The following is an 18,167-nucleotide window of genomic DNA, read 5'->3' on the forward strand; positions in this document are numbered from 1 at the left end:
TATTACACTCAATTTCTTCATCTAAATCATTGATGTATATTGTAAAGAGCTGGGGTCCCAGCACTGAGTCCTGCGGCACCCCACTAGTCACTGCCTGCCATTCTGAAAAGGACCCGTTTATCCCGATTCTCTGCTTCCTGTCTGCCCATCAGTTCTCTATCCACGTTAATACATTAACCACGATCCGATGTTCTTTAATTTGACACACCAATCTCTTGTGTGGGACCTTGTCAAAAGCCTTTTGAAAGTCCAAATACACCACATCCACTGGTTCTCCCTTGTCCACTCTACTAGTTACATCCGCAAAAAATTCTATAAGATTTGTCAAGCATGATTTCCCTTTCATAAATCCATGCTGACTTGGACCGATCCTGTCATTGCTTTCCAAATGCACTGCTATTTCATCTTTAATAATTGATTCCAACATTTTCCCCACTACTGATGTCAGGCTAATATAATTCCCCGTTTTCTCTCTCCCTCCTTTTTTAAAAAGTGGTGTTACATTAGCTATCCTCCAATCCATAGGAACTGATCCAGAGTCAATAGACTGTTGGAAAATGATCATCAATGCACCCACTATTTCTAGGGCCACTTTCTTAAGTACTCTGGGATGCAAACTATCAGGCCCTGGGGATTTATCGGCCTTCAATCCATCAATTTCCCAAACACAATTTCCTGACTAAAGGATTTCCCTCAGTTCCTCCTTCTCGCTAGACCATCGGTCCCCTAGTATTTCCGGAAGGTTATTTGTGTCTTCCTCAATTGGTCTACCATTTCTTTGTTCCCAATTATAAATTCACCTGATTCTGCCTGCAAGAGATCTACGTTAGTCTTCACTAATCTTTTTCTCTTCACATATCTATAGAAGCTTTTGCAGTCAGTTTTTATGTTCCAGCAAGCTTTCTCTCATACTCTTATTTTCCCCCTCCTAATTAAACCCTTTGTCCTCCTCTGCTGAATTCTAAATTTCTCCCAGTCCTCAGGTTTGCTGCTTTTCCTGGCCAATTTATATGCCTCGTCCTTGGATTTATCACTATCCCTAATTTTCCTTGTTAGCCACGGTTGAGCCACCTTCCCTGTTTTATTTTTACTCCAGACAGGGATGTACAATTGTTGAAGTTCATCCATGTGATCTTTCAATGTTTGCCATTGCCTATCCACCGTCAACCCTTTAAGTATCATTCGCCAGTCTATTCTAGTCAATTCACGTCTCATACCATCAAAGTTACCTTTCCTTAAGTTCAGGACCCTAGTCTCTGAATTAACTGTGTCTCTCTCCATCTTAATAAAGAATTCTACCATATTATGGTCAGTCTTTCCCAAGGGGCCTCACACAACAAGATTGCTAATTAGTCCTTTCTCATTACACACCACCCAGTCGAGGATGGCCAGCCCTCTAGTTGGTTCCTCGACATATTGGTCTAGAAAACCATCCCTAATACACTCCAGGAAATTCTCCTCCACCGTATTGCTACCAGTTTGGTTAGCCTAATCAATATGTAGATTAAAGTCGCCCATGGTAACTGCTGTACCTTTATTACACGCATCCCTAATTTCTTGTTTGATGCTGTTCCCAACCTCACTACTACTGTTCGGTGGTCTGTGCACAACTCCCAATAGCGTTTTCTGCCCTTTGGTATTCCGCAGCTCTACCTATACAGATTCCACATCATCCAAGCTAATGTCCTTCCTTACTATTGCGTTAATCTTCTCTTTAACCAGCAACACTACCCCACCTCCTTTTCCTTTCTGTCTATCCTTCCTGAATGTTGAATACCCCTGAATTACCCCTTACAACATGAAGCATGATTGATATGAAGCCATGCTGCTTCCGTCTGTGGCGCAGTGTAGTTGGAGCTCTTCTTCACTATGTCTCTTGCCCACCGTCCCCTTCCATTCTTTCTGATGCTTGTAACAACGGGAACCCTTGTTCTCAGCAGTGCATAAATCATACAGGGAAGCGAAGCACAGCACAGTTCGAGGGAACTCTTCAATGTAACACGCAGATTCCCCCCCGTAAAGCAACGTACTGACTGCAACAATGAAAAAGCAGTGGAAATTTACCCTTTCAGCTTGTTTGTTCTAATTTTGTCCTCTTCTCTCTAAACTAATGGTGGGGCTAATTCCGCAAGTGGCACATACTGAGTCTGAGCCCTCGAACTGGCTGAGATCAGTACATGTTGGACCATGTGGTCTATATGTGGCCTGTTAAACTGGCTTGAGCCTTTAAGCAAAAGCCATTGTAGTGTGATGGTGGTGGTGGGGGGGGGGGGCCTTATTTCTTATATATGCCATGGCTCAGTTGGTAGCACCATCGCCTCTGAGTCAGACAGTTCTGGGTTCAAGTCCCGCTGCAGAGACTTGAGCACAAAAATCTTGACACTCCAGTGCAGTACTGAAAGAGTGCTGCACTGTCGGAGGTGCCTTCTTTCGGATGAGACGTTAAACCGAGGCCCTGCCTGCTCTCTCAAGTGGACATAAATGATCCCATGGAATTATTTCGAAGAAGAGCAGGGGAGTTATCCCCCCCGTGTCCTGGCCAAAAATTTCTCCCTCAATCAACATCACTAAAACAGATTATCTTGTCATTTTCACATTGCTGTTTGTGGGAGCTTGCTGTGCGCAAATTGGTTGCCGCGTTTGCAACAGTGACTACACTTCAAAAATTACCTCATCCAGTGGTTGTGAAAGGCGCTAAATAAATGCAAGTCTTTTTATATTTTCTCCAACATATTTTTAAATTATTGAGGAATCCAAGTGTCAAGCTGAGGCTTGATAAGAGCAGGAAAGTTGATGAGAGCGATCAGGAATACTGATTAGATGATTCCAGGCTTGGGTTTTGAAAGCCTGCAGACGGTTAAATAAATAAATCACTGAAGGAGATACAGTTTAAAAGTTTGGACCTGGGAAAGAATGAGAGCAAGAGTCGGAATCAGTGTGAAGAGTGTTCATTTTAATACAGTAAGCATGTAGGGAGGAGCAAGCAGGACAGAGAGCTCACAGGAACAAGGGGCAAAACGTCAAAACAGGCAAGATCAGTTTCAATGGTAAGAGAGTCTGGAGGCTACAGGGCTGATTTTAAGCTTATGGTGGAGGAAAATGGGTGGGAGTGGAACTCCTATGGAAAAGAAAATGAGCAGGGCATATATAGGGCAGTAGATCCACTATCACCTGTTTTCTGCCACCGGCGGAAGTTAAAATCAGCCCTTAGAGGCAAAGGCAGCGATCATCCTTCAGGTGACATCTTTTTCTAACAGTCTGTACAGTAAGGAGTGTGATAGAACAGCCTTCCCAGATACAAGAGCAGTATTCAAAAGTTGGATAGACTGGGGCTTTTATATATATATATTATATATTGGGCTGGATATATAATATGCGCCTCTGTTTTTGCCCCAGAGGGACGGCAATGGTGGCGGTGAACTCTTCCGGGTGGGCGGCCAGCTTCCAGCGCTCCACCGGGGATTTCAGGGCCGATTTCGGCAGAGCAAACTATCCGGAAGAGGTGAGCCGGTGTGCAACGCCCTGAGTTGCGACACCGGCTCAATTTTTGACTCCCACCTGACCTGTAACCTGCTGGGTCCGCCTGTGAAAGTGGGCGGTCCGACCTGTAGCAGCTGTAGTGAAGTAAATAATGTTGACCTCAGGTAAGCATGATTGTTTTTTCTTTTTTTTTGTGATTTATGTTGTGTGGGCTATGTATTGGGAATGTTTTTGATGGGGTTTTTTCAGGGGTTTTTTCTCCCCAGACCTCTCTCAGAGCGCTCCCAGGCCAAGATTTTCGCATGCTCAGCCAGCCTAGTGCCTTAAGAGATGTGTGCAACGCCTTCCCTAGCGCTCCGCCCCACACTCAGGGCCAAGCTGCCCAATTTTGCTGACTGAGGTGCAAACATTTTCCAGGTGATATAAGGGCCGCCCCACCATCATTCACGCCCTGAAATCCTAAAAGCCGAAATTCCAGCCCAAAAAGTTAAGAAAACATGAATCGGAGACCAATCAAAATGAACTCACCATTTTTCAGCCTTCAGGTTCAGGTCAACACTCTGTCCCTAAGAGAGATTATGAGGAGGAAAAGTTACTCGTGCTATTTGAGAAAAATATCAAAGTGGCTGTGGCAGATAGCCAATTGGCACGAATATATTCCGCCCTTCTCCTCTCTTCCTGTCCCAATTATGGATTTCAGAGTCCTTTTTCCTTTAGGTTTCTTTTACATCAAGTGTATGTGAGATGAATATTTGAGACTAAGGGTAAGAAGCGCTGTCCCAGCTGTTACTCAGCCATGTCCCAGGGCAGTGCTACGTGTGGCCAAGCAACAAAGAACTGGCTTGGTCTCTTCCCAGCGAGTGCAATTACTGCCCCTAGCCCCCCCTTAGTACTGACTGCGATCAAATATTCCATAGAGCTGTTAGGAGAGGATTATTTCTAAAGGGCAGAGATAAATCATGGAGATGTGTATTGATATCCTGGGGCTTTATTTGATTTCCTTTGAGTATCAGTATTTCTGCAGAAGTTTCGCTTACAAGTTTAAGCAGAGGCAGTGATGGGTAGATTGTTGGTCTGTGGAAGGGGAAGGCTTCTCAAGCCAAATAATCCTATACTCCTTCCTTGCTTTCTCAAGCATCACAACATTCTCCCAAGTGGCCTGCAATAACTAATCACACTGCTTCAGTCCTCTCCCCATGTGATTAGAATGCATTTTATTTATTTTATTCCCTGCACCACATACCATTCCCCAATCAATATGTTGGGCACATAATATGCGGCAAACTTGAAGCATCTAATGGGGAAGGCAGGGACAACAAGGGATGTTAACTCCAGTTTTCTGCTCTTTGCTCTGGAGAAATGCTTGGTCTCGCCTCCCCATTTACCCACAGGGCCACGGAATTGGGAGCTCTTTGTGTTGGCAAATTAGCAGAAAGCTGTCTGAGTGTTTGGAGAAGCACTGTATCAGTGCACAAAGGCACACCATTCAGGCTTTCATGAAGCGTAAAGCTGAAGTCAAGGCCTTTCTGCTAAAGATTAGATGGCCCTTCAACCACTTGACTTCCAATATATACACTTCATACCTTCTTCTTTGCCCCGCAAAGTCAAAGTGTAGATTCACCCTTCTCCTTAACCAGGAACATTCTCCAACATGGACAATCAGCAATGTATCTCATCTCCGACAACATTGGAATCATACAGCAAAGATGTGGGCCATTCGGTCCGTTGTGCCTGTACTAGCTCTTTGAAAGAGTTATCCCATTTACATTAGCAACTGTGCTATTTAAAAAATATATTAAAACAAACATTGCAGCAACAGATGCTTGCTGTCCACTATTATTGAAGTGAACTGATGGAGAGATGTTGAGTTTGCATAGAGAAGCACCGAACTTCATTTGTTTATTTTAAATAAAGTAATGTATTTGCTTCATGGGTTTTTTGCTTAAGAATTCATAGCAACACATTGCTATTAAGAACTAGTTGGTTTATTAATAAAGGTTTAACAATCACACTACACATTACCAGTTCATCCACTAGGCTCACAACCGCGTGCCTCATTGTGGATCCCCCGAACACAACTGGCTGGGGTTTTATTGAGTCTTGTGATCGTGTGACTGGCTAAAGCACTCACAATTCAACAGCTCTACAAACCTGTGAACTCATAGGTGCATACATTACAGAGGCCAGGTTAATTTTAGCGCAAAGTGAACAGAATTAGGACAATTTCTGAAAGTCAGCAGGCAAGACTAAGAAGACAACATTCAACTCACACTGGATTTTCAATAACCGTGCTATTTTGGGTCTGGTAAGAGTCGCAAGAACGCTACTCAGATGCAGTTAAAGCTATAGTTGATCTCCGTAATTGGCAGTTATGAGCAGACTGCCCACTGATACATAAATTAACCGATTGGGAATGTCCTGCTGGTTGTCAGTCCAAGTATAAGAGCTGACCAATGGCTTTAAACACTGCTCACCTGGCCAAGGGGAAGCATCACATCCACGCTCTTTCCAATAGGAAGCTGATACAGGGGTTCTAACCCTGAACCTACCACGGAGCTATCCTTCGTCATTTCACCATGCATATCGTCCTGTGACAAATGGACAGGTGTTTTTAAAAGGAGTTCTCACATGTTGAAGCTACAAGTGCACTGCTTGTCAGTTTCATTCCTGCTATATGGAAAACTTTCAGTCCTATCGTATGTTAGTGTTCCAAAATAAAATCCTCCCCCTCCACTTTCCTCAATGGTATTGATCCTTTGATGATGTAGGGTTCTATGGACAATCAGTCCGGTATCTTACTCATGTGTGAGCCCAGTCAGTCAAGGTCAGCAGGCTGAGGTGGAGAGGGGGGAGGAGATGGGAACAGGAGGATGCAACGTAACTGAGGACAACTAATCTTATCCTCAGATGGAATAAATATGTCCTTTCCATCGCAAGGATGTGATCAGGACTGGCGTTCCTCTCCCCAACCCCTGGGTGCTGAGGTAATTGAAGTGCTCTACTGTTGCTTCAGCTAACTCACCATTAAGCGAGGTCATACCTGCACCGTATAGTTGAAATATTCATTGCATCAACTAGTAGGGCAATCAGGATAGCTTTCTTATATTCCTCCACTGAGAAAGTAAACTATCAAATCAAAAATCACTCGCCTCCAATCCCGAAGGTTGTGGGTTTAAATCTCTCTCCAGGAACTTGAGCACAAGAATCTAGGCTGACTCTCCAGTGCAGTACTGAGGGAGCGCTGCACTGTCGGAGATGCCATCTTTCGGATGAGACATTACACCGAGGCCCCATCTACCCTCTCAGGTGGACGTAAAAGAACCCATGGCACTATTTTAAAGAAGATCAGGTGAGTTATCCCCGATTTCCTGGCCAATATTTACAGCCAAAATGGTCTATGTTTGGCTCTCCAATATAACTTCACCTATTGCCGATTGGTCCCTGGGAGGCTCAGGGTTCAGCGGGAAGCTTGGGGCCCGGCCGGAGGCTCATAAGGAGGCCCGGTCATCAGTCGGAGGAGCAGTCTTGTGGAGGAGTAGCAGCCCAGTCGAACAACCCGTGGAACAACATGGTCGGACTGATTGCAGGGCTACACTTCCGGTTCCGGGCGGGAGGCATAGGGGGCGGAGTCTCGAGAGGACGCAGGTGCAGAAGGATAGAAAAAGTGCAGTACAATTAAGTAGTCAGTCCCAATAGTTATTCCTCAATTAACATAACATAAAAAAGATTATCTGGTCATTATCACATTGCTGTGTGTGGAAGCTTGCTGTGCACAAACTGGCTGCCACGTTTCCCACATTACAACGACTACACTCCAAAAGTACTTAATTGGCTGTAAAGCGCTTTGGTTGTGAAATGTGCTATAGAAATATGTCCTTCTTTTAAAACGGTTTTCCAATAGTGTGCTTGAGTTTATCTACAGGAGCTGACAATGAGGCCTCAAGCCCTTATAGAATCATAGAATGATACAACACAGAAGGAGGCCATTTGGCCCACTGTGCATGTGCCAGCTCTTTGAAAGAGCTATTCAATTAATCCTACTCCCTGCTCTTTCCCCATAGCCCTGCACATTTTTCCCATTCAAGTATTTATCCAATTCTCTTTTGAATCTGCTTCTACTACCCCTTCAGGCAACGCATCCCAGATCATTATCATATGCTTTGCAATTTATTTTACAAAGGGTTTAGTATAACTTCCTTGCTTTTATACTCTTTGCCTCTAACTGTAAAGCCAAAGATCCTGTATGCCTTTTTGACAGCCTTCTCAACGTGTCCTGCCAGGTTCAAAGACTTGTGTACGTACACCCACAGGTCTCTCTCTGTTTCTGCACTCCCTTTAAACGTGTACCATTTAGTTTAGATTGCCTCTCCTCATTCTTCCTACCAAAATGAATCACTTCACACTTCTCTGCGTTAAATGTCATCTGCCACGTGTCTGCCCATTTCACCAGTCTATCTATGTCCTCTTAAAGTCTGTTACTAACCTCCTCACTGTTTATTACATATGCGAGTTTTGTGTCATCTGCAAACTTTGAAATTATGCCCTGTATGCCCAAGTCCAGGTTATTAATATATATCAAAAAGACCAGTGGTCCTAATATCGACCCCTGGAAAACACCACTGTAGACTGAGAAACAACCGTTCACCACTACTCTCTGCTTTCTGTCCCATAGCCAATTTTGCATTCATACTGTCACTGCCCCTTTATCCCAAGGGCGTCAATTTTGCTAATAGGTCTATTATGTGGTACTTTATCAAATGCGTTTCAAAAGTCCATAGAAACATCAACCTCATCAATCCTCTCCGTTATTTCATCAAAGAACTCATTCAAGTTAGTCAAACACAATTCGCCTTTAACAAACCGTGCTGGATTTCATTTATTAACCCCTATTTTTCCAAGAGCCAATTAACTTTGTCTCTGATTATTGTATCTAAAGTTCCTCAACCACTGATGTTAGGCTGACTGGCCTGTAGTTGCTGCATTTATCCCTCTGCTCCTTTTTGAACAAGGGTGTAACATTTGCAAACCTCCAGTCCTCCGGCAACGCTCCCATATCTAAGGAGCATTGTAAGATTGTAACCAGAGTCTCCGCAAATGCCACCCTTACTTCTCTCAGCAACCTAGCATGCATCCCACCCAGACTGAGTGACATTTCTATTTTGAGTACTGTCAACTTTTGAAGTACCTCCTCTTTATTTTGAACCTGTCCAATTATTCTACTGCCTTCTCCTTTACTGTGAGCTTGTCAGCATCCTCTTCGTTAGTGAAGTCAGATACAAAGTACCCATTTAGTACTTCAGCCATACCCTCTGTCTCCACATAATCGGCCCCAGCCTTCCACTACTTTTCTCCTTTCTAAATAAAGGAATTCCAGACTGTTCAGTCTTCCCTCATACTTATACCCTTTTAGCTCTGGTATCATCCTTGTAAATCTTTCTTGCATTTTCTCCAGTGCTTCTATATCCTTTTTGAAATATGGAGATGAGAACTGTGCACTAAGTCTGGTCTAATCAAGGTTCTATATAAATGTAACATAAACACCAGTGCTTTGTTTGCATGTTTTAATGACTTTGCTGACCTACATTGCTACTTTTAATGATGTGAATCTGTACCCCCAGGATCCTGAGGTAGCCTTGTCTTGATGTGCCCTGATCAGTCACATGAACGCCCTGTCTACTCCAAAAGTCTGTAAATGTAGGTACTGAAAATGAAGTAAGTGGGAATCAGTAGAAATATTTTACAATGGATACGCAATTAATAAAGGGAATCGAATAAATATTTGAAGGGGAAAGGGGCAGTGGAGTGGAACTAATTGGATAGCTCTTCACAAAAAGAGGACCCCATGCCAGTGCAATGGAAATCAGATATTTCTGATTATCCTACATCTCACTAGCCACAATTTCTCATCACCATCGCGCCAAACATTCTCATTAGTAGCATACCCCACGTTTTCATCAATTACCCACCTATCAGCCTCCTCGCAAACATCAGCAAAGTGATGGAAGGAGTCCTCAATACAGCCTTGGTCACAACATGCACAAAGGAGCTGAATTCCAGAGGTGCAATGAGGGTGACTACCCTTGACATTAAGCAGCATGTTAACTGAATGCAGCGCCAAGGAGCCGTAGTAAAACCGAAGTCAATGGGGATCGGGGGAATTCTCTCCGAGGTGGTAGTTATACCTAGCACAAGGGAAGATGGTTATGGTTGTTGAAAGCCGATAATCGCATCCCCATGGACATTGCTGCAGGAGTTCCTCGTGGCAGCATTCAAGGTCCAACTACCTTCAGCTGCTTCATCAATGAGCTTCCTTCCATCATAAGGTCAAGAGTGGGGCTGTTCGCTGATGATTGCCCGCATGCAGCAAGACCTGGACAACATCCAGACTTGGGCTGAACATTCATGCCACACAAGTGCTAAGCCACAAGTGCCAATAAAAGAGAATTTAACCACCTCCCCATGACATTCAATGGCATTACCATCACCAAACCCACCATCAACATTGACCAGAAACTCAACTGGACTAGCCAAATAAATGCTGTGGCTACGACAGCAGGTCAGAGGCTGGGTATTCTGCGCTGAGTGGCTCATCTCCTGACTGCTCAAAGCCTCTCCACCACCCACAAGGCACAAGTCAGCAGTATGATGGAAAACACTCCACTTTCCTGAATGGATGCAACTGCATCAACATTTAAGAAGTAACCACCAGCCGGGACAAAGCAGCCCGCTTGATCGACAGCCCATCCATCACCTTAAACGTCTACTCTCTCCACCACCGGTGCACCATAGCTGCAGTGTACACTACCTATAGGATGCACTGCAGCAACTCATTTAAAGAAATATTCCAAAATTCTCAACAATTTCTCCATTGAGAAATAAAAACTCCATGGGAAAAATGATGAATCCGTGGCTAATTAAGGAACTAAAGAAATGAAGGGTACTATCAGATTAAAAGAAAAACGGAACGGTAGCATTGTGCGAATGTTACTGGACTAATAATCCAGAGGCCTGGACTAATGATCCAGAGACACGGCAGCTGGGGAATTTAAATTCAATTAATTAAATAAATCTGGAATAAAAAGCTAGTATCAGTAACGGTGATCATGAAACTACCGGATTGTTGTAAAAACCCATCTGGTTCAGTAATGTCTTTTAGGGAAGGAAATCTGCTGTCCTTACCCGGTCCGGCCTATATGTGACTCCAGACATACAGCAATGTGGTTGACTTGTAAATGCCCTCCGAGATAGGCTAGCAAAAGTGTAACAAAACCGCTACGAGAAACAGTAAGAAAAATAAAACCGGAGGGACCACCCAGCATCAACCTCCACACCAGCTATGGACACGACAACGGCACACCCAGCCCAGTCGACCCTGCAAAGTCCTCCTCATTAACGTCTGGGGACTTGTGCTAAAATTGGGAGCAGCGTCCCACAGACCAGTCAAGCAACACCTGACATAGACATACTTGCAGAATCATACCTTTCAGCCAATGTCCCAGAGTCCTCCATCACTATCCCTGGGTATGTCCTGTCCCACCGGCAGGACAGACCCACCAGGGTTGGCAGAACAGTGGTATATAGTCGGGAAGGAGTGGCCCCGGGAGTCCTCAACATTGACTCCGGACCCCATGATGTCTCATGGCTTCAGGTCAAGCATGGACAAGGAAACCTCCTGCTGATTACCACCTACTGCCCTCCCTCAGTTGAAGAATCAGTACTCCTCCATGTTGAACACCACTTGGAAGAAGCACTGAGAGTAGCAAGGGCACAGAATGTACTCTGGGTGGGGGACAAGTAGCACCACTACTGACCAAGCTGGCCAAGTCCTGAAGTTCATAGCTGCCAGACTGGGCCTGCAGCAGGTGGTGAGAGAACCAACACGAGGGAAAACCTACTTGACCTCATCCTCACCAATCTACCTGTCGCAGATGCATCTGTCCATGGTGGCATTGGTTGCAGCAACCATCACACAGTCATTGAGGAGACGAAATACCATCTTCACACTGAGGACACCCTCCATCGTGTTGTATGGCACCACCACCGTGCTAAATGGGATAGATTCAGAACAGATCTAGCAGCTCAAAACTGGGCATCCATGAGGCGCTGTGGGTCATCAGCAGCAGCAGAATTGTATTCCACCACAATCTGTAACCTCATGGCCCGGCATATCCCTCAATCTACCATTACCATCAAGTCAGGCGAGCAACCCTGGGTCAATGAGGAATGTAGAAGAGCATGCCAGGAGCAGTACCAGCCCTACCTAAAAATGTGGTGTCAACCCGGGGAAGCTGCAACACAGGACTACATACATGTTAAAAAGCAGAAGCAGCATGCCATAGACGTGGTTAAGCGATCCCACAATCTGCAGTATTGCTTCACCCAGTTGTGAATGATGGTGGACCATTAAACAACTAACAGGAGGAGAAGGCTGATAAGTGGCAAGTAACATTTGCGCCACACAAGTGTCAAGCAATGACTATCTCCAACAAGCAAGAGTCTAACCACCTTCCCTTGACATTCAATGGCATTACCATCGCCAAATCCCCCACCATCAATATCCTGGCGGGGGGGGGGGGGGTCACCATTGACAAGAAACCTAACTGGACCTGCCACATAAATACTGTGGCAGCAAGAGCAGGTCAGAGGCTGGGTATTCTGCGGCGAGTGTCTCACCTCCTAACTCCTCAAAGCCTTTCCACCATCTACAAGGCACAAGTCAGGAGTGTGATGGAATACTCTCCACTTGCCTAAATGAGTGCAGCTTCAACAACACTCGACACCACCAGGATAAAGCAGCCCACTTGATTGGCACCCCTTCCATCACCTTAAAAATTCACTCCCTCCATCACTGGTGCATCGTGGCTGCAGTGTGTACCATCTACAAGATGCACTGCAGAAACTCGTCAAGGCTTCTTCAGCAGCACCTCCCAAACCCACGACCTCTACCAGCTAGAAGGACAAGGGCAGCAGGCGCATAGGAACGCCACCACTTCCACGTTCCCCTCCAAGTCACACACTATTATGACTTGGAAGTATATCGCCGTTCCTTCATCATTGCTGGGTCAAAATCCTGGAACTCCTTCCTTAACTGTGGGATACCTTCACCACAGGGAGTGCAGTGGTTCAAGAAGACGGCTCACCGCCATCTTCTCAAGGGCAATTAGGGATGGGCAATAAATGCTGACCTTTTCAGCGACGCCCATCCTATGAACGAATAAAAAAGAGGATTATAATGTTGCGAAGCGTAGTAGCAAGTCTGAGGGAGAGCTTTAGAAATCAACAAATAATGACCAAAAAATGATTAAAAAGGGGAAAATAGAATGAGAGCTATCGAGCAAAAAATATAACAACAGATTGTAAGAGTATGTAAAAAGACAGTAGCAAAAGTAAGTCCCTTAGAGGCTGAGACAAGAAACATTATATTAGGGGAAAAGGAAATGGCAGAGACAAATATTTAAACAAATATTTAGTATCTGTCCTCACAGTAGAAGACACAAAAAGCATATCAAAATAATCAGGAACCATGGGGTTAATAAGAATGAGGAATATTAAAATCAATAGAGAAAAAGTTCTAAGAGCTGACAAATTCCCTGAACCTGATGGTCTACATTGTAGGATTCTAAAAGAGGTGGCTGCAGAGATAGTGGATGCATTGGTTGCGATCTTTCAAAATTCACGAGATTCTAGAACAGCGCTATTAAAGAAAGGAGAGAGAGAGAAAACAGGGAACTACAGCGACGTATATCCCGAGAATGAGTTAAAAAGAGATGAGGGGGTGACCATTTTGACTGGAGATTTTGAGAGTGATATGACCTTCATGAATCTAGGCACAGTCAGATGAGGTTACAAATTTTCAACATTAGCAATTTTGATTGTGGCAGGAGACTGAAAGTCACATTTCTGAACTCGTTCAGTAACAGTTCTAACTTGTAAAAAAGAGGTAGCAGCCATTTTAAATGCAACTTATTGGTGATTGTTTGTGAACCAGTCATTTTTTTCCTTTTGATAAAAGTTCTAACACTTAGTTGATTGATTAGCTTTTAAGGGTCTGTCAGTAACTTCCATAGTTTTGGAACACGAGTTTCTGGAAGCAAAGAAATGTCATAAGGCCAAACAAGTTTTATCCTTTTACACACATCAATCTCACCTACCCTTGTAGGTATTGAGAGATACCGTAACTTTCTTACAGTATCCCTCAATACCTTTGCTTTCCAGAAACATATCCAATTGTTTTATAAATTGGCACAACAGGAATATTCAACTGCCCTCCCCATTGCACCGTGGATCCCAGGTAAGCTGTTAAGTGCATCAAAAGGTCAAATGCAGCATTGTCTAAACAATGGTTTGAAGTAAGTGGGACCAGTGTGAGAACAGGTAGCTCCCGTGCAGTAATGTGCTGGTTTGAAGTGCAATCATAAAAACATAAAAAATAGGTGCATGAGTAGGCCATTCAGCCCTTCGAGCCTGCACCACCATTCAATAAGATCATGGTTAATCATTCACCTCAGTACCCTTTCCCGCTTTCTCTCCATACCCCTTGATCCCTTTAGCCGTAAAGGCCATATCTAACCCCCTCTTGAATATATCTAAAGAACTTGCCTCAACAACTTTCTGTGGTAGAGAATTCCACAGGTTCACAATTCTCTGAGTGAAGAAGTTTTTCCTCCTCTCGGTCCTAAATGGCTTACCACTTATCCTTAAACTGTGACCCCTGGTTCTGGGCTTCCCCAACATCTGGAACATTCTTCCTGCCTCTAACCTGTCCAATTCCGTCAGAATTTTATATGTTTCTATGAGATCCCCTCTCATTCTTCTAAATTCCAGTGAATGTAAGCCTAGTCAATCCAGTCTTTCTTCATATGTCAGTCCTGCCATCTCGGGAATCAGTCTGGTGAACCTTCGCTGCACTCCCTCAATAGCAAAAATGTCCTTCCTCAGATTAGACCAAAACTGTACACAATATTCAAGGTGAGGCCTCATTAAGGCCCTGTATAACCGAAGAAAGACCTCTCTGTTCCTATACTCAAATTCTCTCGCCATGAATCAGTGTGAGGACAGGTTGCTCACCTGCAGTACTGTGTTGGTTTGATACAGGTCAATCTTCAGTTTTGGGTCCAAGCCCTTGTTTATGTGGAAGACAAATTTTTCGTTCCACACAGGATTTGAGAGAGGTTTGAGGGTGGTGATCTGCTCCTTCTCATAGGCTCCATCAACTCTCACAGACATATCATACTGCACGTTAACACCTGGAAGAGAAAAAGAGGACTTACTGAGCATACCTTAAAAAAAACAGTAAGAGATGAGTGTGTTCCACACTACCTCTTCACCTGGGATCAAATCCAGCTGAGACTGATAAGTAAGTCTTCTCTCTCTGTAAGGGTCCTATGTAAAATCAGTTTTACACCCTTCAGCGTGTCGCCTGCGATGTTAGATAAGGTAGATGTGCTGGCGGCAAGAGCGCAGCTCGGGAACATTTGACGGTCATAATAATTTATTCAAATGAGGGTTCTGCATATCTTGCTGGACCTGTTTTCAGTTTTCGAATGTCCCACGCTTCACTCATCACGTGCTGTACTTGCACAGCAAAAGGTGGCACTGATTGGCTGGAAGGATTTATGACTTTTAAGGAAAACTAAAAGGATGGGCTAGAAACCCTAAATTACTCAAGGAGCAGAATTTGGTTAAAAGTATCAACAATAAAAGATAAAACACAGAACTGTTACTGTTTAGACAGCATGCTGGCCAAGTACGAAAGTTATTATTATTACTGTTGAAGGCTAAGATTATGCACTTTTGGGGAGTTAAGGGACAAGGTTAAAGATAAGACAGCTGCCGAGCTGTCTGTACCCTTTGAAACGCTTGAACACTCCATCCTGCTTGGTGTCATACTTTACTCTGAAATAAGCTTCTGACCCTAACTACGACCGCCCATTTCCACCTCCATAACATCACCCATCTCCACCCCTGCCTCAGCTCATCTGCTGCCGAAACCCTCATCCGTGCCTTAGTTACCTCTAGACTTGACTATGCCAAAGCACCCCTGGCTGGCCTCCCACATTCTACCCTACGTAAACTTGAGGTCATCCAAAACTCGGCTGCCCGTATCCCAACTCACACCAAGTCCCGCTCACCCATCACCCCTGTGTTCGCTGACCTACACTGGCTCCCGGTTAAGCAATGCCTCGATTTTTAAATCCTCATCCCTGTTTTCAAATTCCCCCATGGCCTCTTGAGCATCTCTGAGTTTAATCGCTCCACCATTGGCAGCCCTGCCTTCAGCTGCATGGGCCCCAAGCTCTGGAATTCTCTCCCAAGTCTCTCCCTCCTCCATTAAGATGCTCTGCTGTCTTCCTGGCTGATCTGCCTTGTTAAGTTTAGAATAACTCCACAAGACTGTATATCTTAAGCTCAAACTGTTGTGACCTTGGCCTCTTTATTGTAACTCCAGAGTGAAGTAGCAGCATGGTAGACTGCCTTTTATACCTGCTTGCCCAGGATGTACAAGTGACCCGTGGGTCTCCCACAGGTGCGCCCCCAAGTGGCAAGTCTTACACATTGGTAATGTTTACATACATAACATCATTCCCCCCCCCCCGCCCCCCTCAAAGTCTTATCTACAAGTTGAGGCGATCCGGGGCACTGCGTTCTCGGGTTGATCGCCTGAGTTGAAGTCCTGGCATAGGTGAGTTGGTTGGATCATTGCTGCACTGCAGTGTGACTGGTCTGATCGGACTGTCGGGCATGGTGGGTTCATCCTCGTGGTTGACTGCGAGGTCGATTGCTGGTTGGGTGTGTGTGGGTGGATCAATGATGGTAATGTCCTCTTCAAACTGTTCTTTGTTGTCACTGAACCACAGTTTGGTCTGATCCAAGTGCTTTCTGCACGTTTGTCCATTCAAAAGTTTGACAACACTCTATTTCCCCTCCTTGGCTAACACAGTGCCAGTAACCCATTTGGGACCATGACCATAATCAAGAACAAACACAGGGTCACTGACTTCAATGTCACGTGATACAGCCGCGCGATCATGGTACATGTTATGCCGGTGACGCCGGGTTTCTACATGATCATTGAGATCCGGGTGGACTAAGGAGAGTCTGGTTTTCAGTGCTCTCCATTAGCAATCCTACAGGGGGAACCCCGGTAAGCAAGTGGGTTCGCGTGCGGCAGATGAGCAGAATCCGAGATAACCGGGTCTGCAGGGAACTGTCCATCACACGTTTCAAGCTCTGCTAGATGGTTTGGACTGCCCGTTCCGCTTGACCATTGGATGCTGGCTTAAACGGCGCAGACCTGACATGCTTGATGCCATTGCGGGTGAACTCATTGAATTCTGAGCTGGTGAAGCATGGTCCATTGTCAGTAACAAAGACGTCGGGCAAGCCATGGATGGTGAACATGGCCCGGAGGCTTTCAATGGTGGCAGTGGACATACACGACGACATTATTATACATTCAGTCCATTTAGAGTAAGCGTCCACTGCTACTAGGAACATCTTTCCTAGAAAGGGGCCAGCGAAATCTACGTGGAACCTTGACCACGGTTTGGAGGGCCATGGCCACAGACTCAGTAGGGCCTCCCTTGGTGCATTGCTTAATTGTGAGAAAGTGTTATACTGGTGCATGCATGACTCCAGCTCCGAGTCAATGCTGGACCACAAAACGTGCAACCTGGCGATAGCCTTCATCATGACTATGCCTGGGTGGGTATTGTGATGGTCGCGTATAAACATTTCCCTGCCTTTTTTGGGCAAAATTACATGGTTCTCCCATAGAAGGCAGTCCGAATGGATGAACATTTCATCCTTGCTTCAGTGGAACGGCTTAATTTCATCTTGCATTTCCCCGGGAACAGCCGACCAGCTCCCATTGAGGACACAGCTTTTTACTAGTGATAGCACAGGGTCCTGGCTAGTCCAGGTCCTGATCTGGCGAGCCGTGACGGGTGATCCCTCGCTCTCAAAAGCATCCATTACAAGAAGCAAGTCTGCGGGTTGCGCCATTTCCACCCTAGTGGTGGGCAATAGTAGCCAACTGAGGGCATCCGCAAAGTTCTCCGTGCCTGGTCTGCGGCGGATTACATAATCATACGCAGATAACGTTAGTGCCCATCTTTGGATGCGGGACGAAGCATTGTAGTTCATACCTTTGCTTTCTGAGAACAACAAAATGAGTGGCTTGTGGTCGGTTTCGAGTTCGAACCGGAGCCTAAATAGGTTTTGGTGCATTTTCTTAACCCGTCTACGCATGCTAATGCTTCTTTCTGAACCATACTGTAGGCTCTTTCAGCCTTAGATAAGCTTCTGGACGCACATGCAACCGGTTGCAGTTTGCCTGACCCACTGGCTTGCTGTAACACACAACTGACCCCGTATGAAGATGCATCACAAGCTAGTACTAAACTTTTACACGGGTCATACAATACAAGTAACTTGTGAGAATATAGCAGGTTCTGGCCTTGTTAAAGGCTGACTCTTGAGATTTACCCCAAACCCAGTCGTCACCCTTGCGTAGCAATAAATGCAATGGTTCCAGCAAAGTGCTCAACCCCAGTAGAAAGTTACCAAAATAGTTGAGGAGTCCCAGGAACGAACGCAGCTCCGTCACATTCTGTGGTCTGGGTGCATTCTTGATGGCCTCCATCTTGGAGACCGTGGATCTGATGCTGGCTGCCGCAATCTTTTTC

General features: G+C 45.1%; 1 protein-coding gene across 4 annotated transcripts in view; it reads right to left on the minus strand.

Moving 5' to 3' along the window:
• The window catches only part of LOC139263138 (cytosolic phospholipase A2 zeta-like), a 202,217-nt gene that overhangs the window by 108,711 nt on the left and 75,339 nt on the right, over nt 1-18,167 (minus strand). For all 4 annotated transcript variants that reach the window (XM_070878746.1, XM_070878745.1, XM_070878743.1 and 1 more), the window contains 3 exons: nt 14,548-14,726; nt 5,955-6,068; nt 4,009-4,046 (listed from right to left, as the gene is read on the minus strand). In XM_070878746.1, the coding sequence (XP_070734847.1) occupies nt 4,009-4,046; nt 5,955-6,068; nt 14,548-14,726 (331 nt within the window). The remainder of the gene's footprint in view (nt 1-4,008; nt 4,047-5,954; nt 6,069-14,547; nt 14,727-18,167) is intronic.

The sequence above is a fragment of the Pristiophorus japonicus genome, chromosome 4, assembly GCF_044704955.1.
Source record: "Pristiophorus japonicus isolate sPriJap1 chromosome 4, sPriJap1.hap1, whole genome shotgun sequence".
NCBI classification, from domain to species: Eukaryota; Metazoa; Chordata; class Chondrichthyes; family Pristiophoridae; genus Pristiophorus; species Pristiophorus japonicus.